Source organism: Podarcis cretensis (genome assembly GCF_951804945.1).
Source record: "Podarcis cretensis genome assembly, chromosome: 14".
NCBI lineage: Eukaryota > Metazoa > Chordata > Lepidosauria > Squamata > Lacertidae > Podarcis > Podarcis cretensis.
Window position 1 is genome coordinate 55601644 of NC_137183.1, and position 10764 is coordinate 55612407.

The window sequence follows — 10764 nt, forward strand, 5'->3', positions numbered from 1 at the left end:
TTCTTGATTTCTGAACTTTCCATTTGATTTTGCCATTTTGGCATGGAGAGTTCTGAGGATGCACACAAAGGTGATCACTCACAGGCCTCTTCGGCAATTGGCAGCACGGAAGCCGTTCCCCAGGTGCCCTTAATGAGCCCAGTTGTTTGAGAGTGGGCACAGACATGTGGATCCTCGCAGCTGGAAAGGCAGCTTTGGAGAGGGCCTTTCTGGAACAGAATATGGTGTAGAAAGGGTTAAGCACCCCCCCTCCTGCTTCTCTGCTCAGAATTGCAGCTCCCCCTTCCCCAGGAGGCCTGCTTTTCTGAACAACATCTGGCAATAAATCCATGAAATATTAAGTTCTCTTCCGGCACTGGCCAACCCAGGAGGAGCCGCACAGGACCTCCGACACAGCGACTCACGAGGACTCCTCAGGAAGAGGATGTCAGGGAAAATGGCCTGGAAGGCTGTGGAGAGGCGTCAAAGGGAGGTCGCCCTCACCCTGGCCTTCTCTCAGCAAAGACCTGAGGCAGCAGGACAGTCAGGCAGTGACCAGGGCTGGGCCGCCTATGAGGCAAAGGGAAGAAGCAGCCTGCCTCAGGCAGAAGAATCCCATGGGGCCTGCTGCCACACTGCCAGGGTCCTGCGGCTGTGGCGGCTGCTTCCAGGGAGATCTCGCCAAAAGTCACTGCACAACCAAGCCTGCAACACCTTCCCCTTTTTGCCTCAGGTGGCGAAATGGGGTGGGCTGTCCCTGACGGTGACTGTTCCAGAATCAGACCTGAACCCAGACTTGAATGGATGGAGAAAATAAGTTTCAGCCAAGAGTGTCTGGAGCTGGCCAGTGCCCGGCTGCCTGTTCACCTGAGATTCAGGACAGAGAAAGTCTTATTCACACAGTGCATGGGCACCAACTCCTAGGGTTTGAGGACTCTTGGACCCCCTAAAAAACCCACCCCCAGTTGATGAGTATTGCCATTGGCATTGCCCCTGTGTGAAAGAACCCAGAACACTACTGCTGCCTGGCCCTCCCTCACACTCTTCCTCCCAGAGACAGAAAGGGAATGTGCTTGGGCAAACATGCTCACCTGGTCCCCAGCAGCTCCCCCCACTCTTGCTGCCCCCATTGCAGCTCTGTTGCCAGGCCTGGCATGTGTCCATGGTATGTGTGTGCCGCTTCTGGTGACTGGGAGCGGCCACCAAGACCACATAACACCGGTCCTGAAAGACCTGCATTGGCTCCCAGTACGTTTCCGAGCACAATTCAAAGTGTTTGTGCTGACCTTCAAAGCCCTAAATGGCCTTGGCCCAGTAGACCTGAAGGAGCATCTCCACCCCCATCGTCCAGCCCGGATGCTGAGGTCCAGCTCCGAGGGCCTTCTGGCGGTTCCCTCCCTGCGAGAAGCAAAGCTACAGGGAACCAGACAGAGGGCCTTCTCGGTGGTGATGCCCGCCCTTGGAACGTCCTCCCATCAGATGTCAAGGAAATAAACAACTATCTGACTTTTAGAAGACATCTGAAGGCAGCCCTGTTTAAGGAAGTTTTTAATGTTTGATGTTTTATTGTGTTTTAAATATTCTGTTGGGAGCCACCCAGTGGCTGGGGAAACCCAGTCAGATGGGTGGGGTATAAATTACTACTACTACTACTACTACTACTATTAGAGAGCCCACATGATGATGATGATGATGATGATGATGATGATGATGATAACAATAATTTATTTATACCCCTCCCATCTGGCTGGGCTTCTCCAGCCACTCTGGGTGGCTTCCAACAAAATATTAAAATACCGTAATACATCAAACATTAAAAGCTTCAGGGCTGCCTTCAGATGTCTTCTAAAAGTCTGGTAGTTGTTGTTCTCTTTGACATCTGCTGGGAGGGCATTCCACAGGGCGGGCGCCACCACCGAGAAGGCCCTCTGCCTGGATCCCTGTAACTTGGCTTCTCGCAGGGAGGGAACCGCCAGAAGGCCCTCGGCGTTGGACAAGGGCTCGAGACACAGCACGGCAGGGCAGGAGGTGCCAGAGTTCCTTTTGGTTCTGGCTAGGGCTGCCTGACGTTCCCAGGTCACCTGTTGCTGGGCTCTCTGTGTCCTTCCAGGACTGTGGTACAAAAGATGAAACTTCCTTTCCTCAAGCACTATAGTCCTGTTGCAGAACTGCCTCCCCATATCAACTTTAAAAAACAACAACCCCAGAACCACTCACTTAATGTACTGTGCAGTTAGGTCCTCATAATGTTTAATTCCAAAGAGATTTTTATGCTCTTTTTCCTTTTTGCTATATTGTATTTATTTATTTCATGAATATCTTCCAAGGATCTCTAGGTGCTCTACGCGGTCCTCCTCCTCTCCACCATTTACCGTAATCCCCACCACAACCCTGTGAGGACGGCTAGGCTGAAAACCTCCTGGCACCACGTCGGGGGATGGGAGGGGGGAAGTGGTGTGTTGGGGGGAGCAGGGGGAGATCGGGATCTACTGAGTGATTCGCGGTAGATCTCCGATAGGTCTTTGTTTGTTTCATAACAATGATATACCGCTTGGTTGTAGAGAACAAAACCAGCGCTTTTTGTGGTCCCGAATTGTTTAACAAGAGCTTTCAAATTAAGGCTCTAGGAACAAATGAAGGCTGGTTTTGGTGGGGAGGGGAGAACCAGGAACGGCTCTCTGCGTGTGAGAAAGAGGAGCTCGTTTCTGGGACTGAAAACACATCCTCGGCCTCGGCATGTGTCTCCTGGTTGCCTTTCAAGGATTTCTCGACCCCTTTTTCTGAGTTGGAGGGAAAAGCCACGTACAGTGGTACCTCGGGTTAAGTACTTAATTCGTTCCGGAGGTCCGTACTTAACCTGAAACTGTTCTTAACCTGAAGCACCACTTTAGCTAATAGGGCCTCCTGCTGCTGCTGCTGCCGCTGCGCCGCCGGAGCACGATTTCTGTTCTCATTCTGAAGCAAAGTTCTTAACCTGAAGCACTATTTCTGGGTTAGCGGAGTGTGTAACCTGAAGCGTATGTAACCTGAGGTACCACTGTACTGCAGTTCTCTCCAGCTTGATCTAAAGCGGAAAAACACCTTTTCCTGCCCGGCTGAACTTAGCAATATGCGCTTTACGCATCAGCCTGACGCTAATTCGTCTCCTGCGTGGCCCTCATGCCACCGACTGGGGCGTCTCGAGAGGTTTTTTAGACGGATACCGTAAATCCCCTGCGTGTTTGATTTTGGGATGGGGACCTGCGAGGCCATGAAATTGGGGGTGGGGGGCGGTCGGATTTATATGCCGCCGGCCTCTCCCGCGTCGCGAAAAGACTCGGGGCATCCTCCCGGGTTCTTTGGTCGTCTGAACTTTGGCAGCGCAGAAGTTTGGAGGCAGAAAGGCAGAAAGGCCTTTTGAAGGGCAGCTGCTGTTTGGAGCGGAAGGCGCTCTTGTGCTCGAATCCTGCTTGCGCGTTTCCTGCAAGAGGCACCTGGGTGTCCACCGTGAAAACAGGAGGCTGCACGGATCCAGCCGTTTCTTCAGCATGGACGGCTCTTCCCCCGTAGTACCGGCTCTTTCGGCCGCCAAGGCGGGAGCTGAGCTCTGTCCGCCGTCGCCGAGGCCCCTCCTTGCGCCATTAGGGGGTTTGGCTGCTCCGCCGCGCAGCCGACCTCTCCGGCAGTCCCGGGGCGATAAGATAAGCGGGGGCGGGCCGAGGAGGGCAGCGCGGGCCGCTATAAAAGCGGCGGCCCCTGCAGGGCTCCCTGCTCCGCCGCCTCCTGGGACTTACAGAGCAACTCGACCTCCTGCCTGCTGCCAAGATGGGGCTGACTGCTGAGGAGTGCAAGCTGATCAAGAGCTGCTGGATGAAACTGGCCCCCGAGCACGAGGATCTGGGCGGCGAAGCGCTGACCAGGTAGGCTCGACGGGGCGGCCAAGGGAGAGAAGCCCAGTCTGGTTCCTCCCGCCCCGTCCCTTTTCCTGACGGCCCCCTTCCCTCCCCGCAGGCTCTTCCAGGTCTACGTGCAGAGCAAGATCTACTTCCCGCACTTCGACCTGTGCCCCGGCTCCAACGACATTCACCGCCACGGCCAGAAGGTCATCAAGGCCCTCGACTGCGCCATCAAGAGCATTGACAACATCCGCGGCTGCCTGTCCGACCTCAGCGACCTGCACGCCTACAACCTCCGCGTGGACCCCGTCAACTTCAAGGCAAGCGCGCCGAGGGGGCGGACGAGGGCCAGGAGGGGCGCGCCTTGGGTCTTCCCTCGACCCTCCCCCGCCTGGCCGAGCCCCCACCTGACCCCCGCCTCTCTTTCTCTCTCCTTTGCAGTTTCTGACCAGATGCCTCCACGTGACACTGGCTACCAGCCTCCGCGGAGACTACAACGCCCTGGTCTACATGGCCTTTGACAAGTTCTTCTGCCTGGTGGGCGAGGTGCTGACCGAGAAGTACAGATGAGCCCCCCGCTGCCCGCCCCCCGCCTCGGAGCTGCCATTTGGCTCTGGATCTAGAGCGCTCCGCTTCCGCTGTGCCACTGAGCAATAAAATGCGTGAACCTCGCTCCGGCGTCCTTGACTTTTCTGGCGTGGGGAGGGGGTCCCATGCGTGGGAGACGCGGGGAGGGGTCTCAGGGGAGCAGATATGCCAAGGGGGCGAGAAAGCCTCAAGTGAGCATCGCTGGGAAGGGGGGGGGGAGACCGAGAAGAGACAGCCGCCGCCGCCTCAGCAGTTCTCCCGTCCACTTCCGAGGGAGCGCACACCACAACCGCCTCCCCAACTCCCCCGTAGCCCCGTCCGTCCCGCAGGCACCTCCGGGGGGGGGGAGAGGGGAGGGAAGACGGAGTCCAGTGCCCGCTGAGACCCCTTTCTCCCCACCGCCACCTCACCAAGTCCTCCGCGTTCTTCGCTAAACCAACGCAGCAGAGCCCGGGCAGAAACTCGACGGAGAGGGCTGCGGTCCCTTCACCCTCAGAGGCAGCCTGACTCGGCGGGGAGAGGGCTCTCCCGGGGATCCCGTCGAGGAGCAACATCTGGGGAGGGCAGGAGAAGAGGAAGGCGGGAATGGGGCTGGCATGAAGGAAACCCCTGGCTCCTTGCTCTGCGGCTTCTACGGTTCTGATACTGCAGACTACAGAGGGCGAGACTTGCCAACCCTTGGCCCTGTTTAAAAGAGCGAAGTCGTCTATGCACATTTTCTCCCTTTAAAGCTGCTTTTTGCTGCCCTGAGGCACCTGGGAATAAGCATCCTTTTACAGGGGGGGGGGGTTATCGGATGCTTTCAGAGTGAACACAACGAAGTGATCGTGCGGGGAAGTGCCCGGCCGCTGCCTGTTAAAAGTTGTTTTTAAAAATGCGAATAAAATAAGGAAAGAACTAAGAAAGGTCGCTGGGGCGACCGCCGCCTGCTCAAGTGGGGCCCCGAAGCCCACACCTGTCCCGGGACGGAGGCGCCCGCCCTCCCAGCCGTGGGGCCAGGACTCCGCCCCCCAAGTGGGGGAGGGAACGGCCAGCCGCCCTACTACACCCGTACCCCTCCCCGCCCCCGCCGGGCCCCTGACATGGAGCAGCATGACTCCTTCGATGGGCGAGACCAGAGCTGCTCCAGACCACTCTGCACCTGCTCACGTGCACCCGCCCCACCGCCCTCTAGAAAAACTCTCCCTCTCCGAGGGGACGGCACTCTGCCCCTGCTCAGAGGCACTCCCGCCTTGGCTCCGCATGGACCCGCCCGCACGAACGGCCCGCCCCTCCCCTGGAAAGCCTTTGGGGCTGACGCTTGTGGGGCGGGGAGTTTCAGGGTGCTTTGACGGGGCCAAGTTCTCACGTCCCAGGGACCCTCACACACGTGTCATCTTTAATGGCGTTATGCAACGTCAACGTAGACCCCCTCCTCTGGAGCTCAGGCGCAAAACACCTACGGAGAGCAGCACAGGGTACCGAGCCGAGGGGACGCAAAATGATTATGATGATGATGATTTATTGATTTTATATACCGCCCTATACCCAGAGGTCTCAGGGCGGTTCACAGAAAAGATCAACATACAAACCACAATATATATAATCAAAATAAAAACAACCCAATAATACCCTCCCAAAATCAGAATGAATGAATGAAGTTTTTGTAATGTAATTTTCAGTGAGCCTATTGAGAAGATCCGTAAAAAAGCGGCTGTACCAAAAGGAATTATTGTGAAAATAATATATATTTAGGGGACACTGGGCTACACCAGAAAAGCCAACAGTGGCCAACCAGGTACCCTTAGGAAACCAGCAGGCAGGATCCGAGCCCAGGAGCGAGGGCAGAGACGAGCCTTCGTGGCTGGTGGTCCTCGACAGGCCCGCTCCTCCTCCTCCAAGCCGCCCTAGCTGGTGCCCCTCGCCTGCCTCCTGTGGCAGCGAGTTCCATAGTTCAACTCTTGCGCAGCTTGAAGAAGGACTTTCTTTCTGTCCCGAATCTTCCAACATTCGGCTCCCGTTCGAGTTTCGTGAGAGAGGCAGGAAAAAACTTTCTCCAGGCCGTGCGTAATATTATAAACTTTCCCCATGTCTCATTTTATTTGCCTTTTCTCTAAACGAAACAGTCTCAAACACGCAACTTTCCCCCATAGGGCCGTCGCTCCAGCGCCTTGATCATTTTGTGGCCCTTTCCTGAACATTTACCAGCTCTACAAACAATATCCTGCGGTCGCCCCATAGAGCTGAATAATAGCATTATGATATGGGCAGCTACTTTATTGTCAATAATGATCCTTAGCGGAGGTTGCCTTTTCCACAGCTGCCGCGCGCAGAGGGCGCATCCTGGCCAGTCTCTGCCAGTTCAGACTCCATAAACATATGTGACATTAAGACTTTTCGCCCCCGTGTATTGTAGACACTTGTCTACAATGAATTGCCTTTGTCATTTTGCCGCCCATTCGCTCCGTTAGGAGAGGGCTTTCCGCAGAGCTTTTCAATCCCTTTGGTTACAACGACCCTGAACAGTTTAGCGCCTCCAGCAAACGTGGCCACTTCGCTGCTCATCTATAACTCTAGGGGTCGTTTAGAAAGCACAGGTCCCGATCCTTGGGGGACTCCACTTTCTACATCTCTCCATTGGCGGCCGGATCCATTTCTCCCTGCTTCCAGAAACTTAGCCAACTCCTGATCCGGAAGAAGACCTCTCTGCTCTTAGAATCATGGAATTGATTCAACCCCCTGCGATGCGGGAACCGCAGCGAAAGCGGCTCCTCTTATTCCTTCACTGCTAAGCTTACTCGGGAGTAGTTGGTGAGGTACTTTGTCGAAAGGCTCTTGAAAGCCAGCGGACGCCTTGAGAGCGGGGCCCGCAGGGCCACCCGGGGCGCGTCTGTTACTCGTTTGCAGAGTCAGGTAGGTAGCCGTCTTGGTCTGACGCAGTACCTCTACAAACGAAATAATTTTTTTAAAAAAAATAATCCAGTAGCACCTTAGAGACCAACTAAGTTTGTTCTAGGTATATGCTTATCTGAAGAAGTGTGCATGCACACGAAAGCTTTTTTAATTTTTTTTAATTCGTTTGCAGAGGTACACTGCCCCTCACCGTGGACGCTCAGTTTAGCCACGGAGAGACCTTAGGATAGAGGAGATCGGGGGATCGGGGCCGGCCCCAGGCCGCTGGGGAGCTTCGCGAGTGAGCCCGGCTGCTTCGAAGCGGCTCCTCCAGGTCGTAAAGACGCAGCCGCGTTAGCCTCGCCCCCCTCCGCACGCTGGGGTACGGCGGGATAGGAGCGGCGCTCTCGTGCTTGCCTGGAGCCCAGCCAGCTGATGGGGGCAGTTGGCGCCCCCTCCCTGTAACAGACTGCGGGCGTGGCCCCTATCCCTCCCCTCCAGAGGTGCCCAGAGGCGGCGCTGATGGGCGGAGAGCCCCAGGCGGGGCGAGGCGCCCCCGATAAAAAGGCGGCGCGCGCTCCGACGGCACCCGAGACTTTGAGCTGCCAAGATGGTGTTGACCGACGACGACAAGAGCCACGTGAAGCACGTTTGGAGCGTGATCCAGTCCCACGCCGGGGACATCGGCGCCGAGGCCATCACCAGGTAAGTCCGCCCCGTCGGACAGGGACCCTCTCCCGGGGACGAGGCCGCGGGCCGGGTGGGACTCGGACCCTCGTCTTCCTGCTCCTCTCCTCCTCCTCTTCCCGCAGGATGTTCGCGGCGCACCCCACCACTAAGACCTACTTCGCGCACATGGACGTGAGCCCCGGCTCTGCGGACATCAAGGCGCACGGCAAGAAGGTCGCGGCCGCCATCGGCGAGGCCGTGGCGCACATCGACAACATCGCCGGCGCCCTCGACAAGCTCAGCGACCTGCACGCCCAGAAGATGCGCGTGGACCCCGTCAACTTCGCGGTGAGTCTCTCTCTCCTCCCCGTCGGGGCTCCGGGGCGGGTGGGATCCCTGCTTCGCTCCGTCCGGGGCCCCGTCTAACGCTCCCCCTCTCCCGCAGCTGCTGAGCCACTGCTTCCTGGTGGCCATCGCCGCCCACCACCAGGAGCTCCTCAAGGCCAGCACCCTCGTCTCCATGGACAAGTTCCTGGGCCGCGTCGGCACCGTGCTGACCTGCAAGTACCGCTAGGCCCCACGAAGCCCAAGCCCGCCGCAGAGGAGCCGCCTCGATGCCGCCCTGCGACGCCCAAAGCCCACAATAAACCTGCTCTTGACTCTCCCTGATCTCTCGCGTCTTCTTGGGCTGACCTGGGGGCGGGAGGCTCTGGCGAGGGAGACCCCGTCCCGCGGGATAGTCCCTAACTTGGCGCTCCTTGAACCCGGGGCACTTGGACCGAGTCGCCTGCTAGGTGGGGGCCCTGAAAGAGCGCAGGCACGCGTGGCCTTTGCCCGACGGGGGCGCAGAGTCAGCCCCAGAAGGGCTCCGTCTCCTTGGGGGTCTTCCTTCCAGGTCCCTTCGGGGGACTTGTGGGGTGGGGCTCCCCAGGCCTTTGCGCCCCTGGCTGGACTGACTGGGATGAAGCAGACGACCTATTCGGAAGGGCCGGTCTCGGGGTTGTGCTCGCAGAAGGGCCCCGCCCGGCTCCGTCCAGCCCGAAAGCCCCGCGAGCCACAGCTGCCAGCCCGTGTAGGCAATAGGGCCCGGGTTGGATGCAATAGAAGGCAGCTTCCTAGGATCCTGCGCTCAAGGGCAGAGGCAGCCCCCTCCCCACAGCCAAGGCCGGGGGGGGAGTGCTAGGGATCCCCTCCACACCCGCACTGAGAGGGCACGGGAAGAGGCCCCCAAGCAGGAGCCCTGCCTGGGAGGGGGCGACTCGGGCTCTGGAACCACCGCCAGTTCCTGAGATCAGAGGACCCACCAGAGCAGTGGGGAAGGGCGCATGGGGCAGATCTATCCCAACGGCAGGAGGCCCTTTGCAATGGCGCCGCCGCCCAAAAGCACGGCAAAAGCCGTCCGGGTTGCAAGAGGGGAACCAGAGTTTGCATCCCTGCGTCTTGGGAGACAACGGAGAGTGCACTTTCGGGGGTCAAGTCAAACCGTTGGAAGGTTGCAGCGCCTGCAGTGGCTGCAGAGGCCGATATGGGAGAGGCGGGTCGTGTTTTGCTGCAGTTGGGGGCCGGTGCACCTGAATATGTCCGGCTGTGCTGCTGCAGACGCACCAAGGCAATTCTTCTCTCTGGGCTCCCGGCGGAGGTTATTCCTCCTCTGCTCGTTGCTTTGGACGCAGACTTGTCTACCTGTCTCTGGGGAACTAGAGACCCTCTAAGAAATACCCACAGCCCCGGCAGAGAGAGGGGGCAGCTGCCCGCTCCCCTCCCCTTCCGCGCTGCTGCTCTCTGAGATAATGCTCTAAGAAGCTAAGCGGAGCCCGCTGGATCAGGCCAAATGCCCATTTAGCTCCGCATCCTGTTATCACAGGGGCTGCCCCGGCAAGCTCCTTCCTCAGCGCCCCACGTCCCGCTCGGCCAGGAGGCGGCTCCCGGGCTGGCTAGTCAGGAAGGCAAACTTTACGCACCTTTGCGGCAGAACCGAGTTGGCTCTGGGCCCCAAGGGGTTAACCCCATGTGGGGCCTCGGGGCATCTGCTGGATTTCCTGCGCGCAGGCGCCCCCTGCTGCTCCTGGGTGGGAATGGCAGGAAGGGCAGCCCTTTGGGAAGTGAGGCCTTGGTGTGGTGCCCCCCATTAGCTCATGTGCCCCACGGAGGGGCTGCAGAGTCCTCAGGCCAGCCGGGCTTTTGGCCCCCTTACCTAAAAATACCGCAATGAAGTGGAAAGGCCCCTTTACTGCTGCCTAAGCATCCTGTCTCCTCCCCCGGACTGCTGGGCCAAAGCCTTTGGGCAAAGGAGGGCTGTGGGGGCTCCCTAGAGGCTTCCTGCCAGCGTGGAGGGCAGGTGGTGGCTGCATGGGGTGCAGGGGGGGGCTACTGCTGCCTGAGCCAACAGAACTCCAGGGCAGGGCAGTGTTTAGGGTATCATGTGGCCATTCGCCTATGTGAGTTGTGGGGCTCCGGAGATGCTTCAGAGAAGGCTGCTCTGAGCTGCAGAAGGACAATGGGGAGCAGGAAGGAATAGCACTTGCCTGCTCTCCTGCCCCAGACCAGTCCAAGGGAAAGACCGCAGCTGGGAAGCTGCCTGGTGTTCAGTCAGGCCTACGTGGGGAATGAAGCTGGGAACTTCTGCATGCCAAGCAGCTTCTCTGTTGCAGAGCTGTGGCTGCTGACTGGCAGGCATGTGGGCAGCCACCCAAGCGCCCACGGCGGAGCTCAGGCCTGGGCCGCCTCCCCCTTTCATGCCAAAGCTGCCCTGGGATGCCACCAGCCAGTCGTCCCCCACCAT

General features: G+C 58.4%; 2 protein-coding genes across 2 annotated transcripts; both read left to right on the plus strand.

Moving 5' to 3' along the window:
* Nucleotides 1-3719: 3719 nt before the first annotated feature.
* LOC307202719 (hemoglobin subunit alpha-D-like) lies at nucleotides 3720-4523 on the plus strand. The gene is made up of 3 exons (XM_079952899.1): nucleotides 3720-3878; nucleotides 3970-4174; nucleotides 4296-4523. The coding sequence occupies exons 1-3, from the start codon at nucleotides 3784-3786 to the stop codon at nucleotides 4422-4424; spliced, it is 429 nt and encodes a 142-aa protein (XP_079809025.1). The 5' UTR covers nucleotides 3720-3783; the 3' UTR covers nucleotides 4425-4523.
* Nucleotides 4524-7857: 3334 nt separating this feature from the next.
* LOC307202817 (hemoglobin subunit alpha-A-like) lies at nucleotides 7858-8646 on the plus strand. Its single transcript, XM_079953059.1, has 3 exons — nucleotides 7858-8018; nucleotides 8126-8330; nucleotides 8428-8646. Exons 1-3 carry the CDS (start codon nucleotides 7924-7926, stop codon nucleotides 8554-8556), a joined length of 429 nt encoding a protein of 142 aa, XP_079809185.1. The 5' UTR covers nucleotides 7858-7923; the 3' UTR covers nucleotides 8557-8646.
* The last annotated feature ends 2118 nt before the right edge of the window (nucleotides 8647-10764 follow it).

What these genes read in the sequence shown, in the direction of transcription:
- LOC307202817 (XM_079953059.1), top strand. Translation starts at nt 7,924, where the DNA reads ATGGTGTTGACCGACGACGACAAGAGCCACGTGAAGCACGTTTGGAGC. An exon ending in GGCGCCGAGGCCATCACCAG is followed by an intron (nt 8,019 to 8,125) that starts GTAAGTCCGCCC and finishes CTCTTCCCGCAG; the next exon opens with GATGTTCGCGGCGCACCCCA. An exon ending in TGGACCCCGTCAACTTCGCG is followed by an intron (nt 8,331 to 8,427) that starts GTGAGTCTCTCT and finishes CCTCTCCCGCAG; the next exon opens with CTGCTGAGCCACTGCTTCCT.
- LOC307202719 (XM_079952899.1), top strand. Translation starts at nt 3,784, where the DNA reads ATGGGGCTGACTGCTGAGGAGTGCAAGCTGATCAAGAGCTGCTGGATG. An exon ending in GGCGGCGAAGCGCTGACCAG is followed by an intron (nt 3,879 to 3,969) that starts GTAGGCTCGACG and finishes CCCTCCCCGCAG; the next exon opens with GCTCTTCCAGGTCTACGTGC. An exon ending in TGGACCCCGTCAACTTCAAG is followed by an intron (nt 4,175 to 4,295) that starts GCAAGCGCGCCG and finishes TCTCCTTTGCAG; the next exon opens with TTTCTGACCAGATGCCTCCA.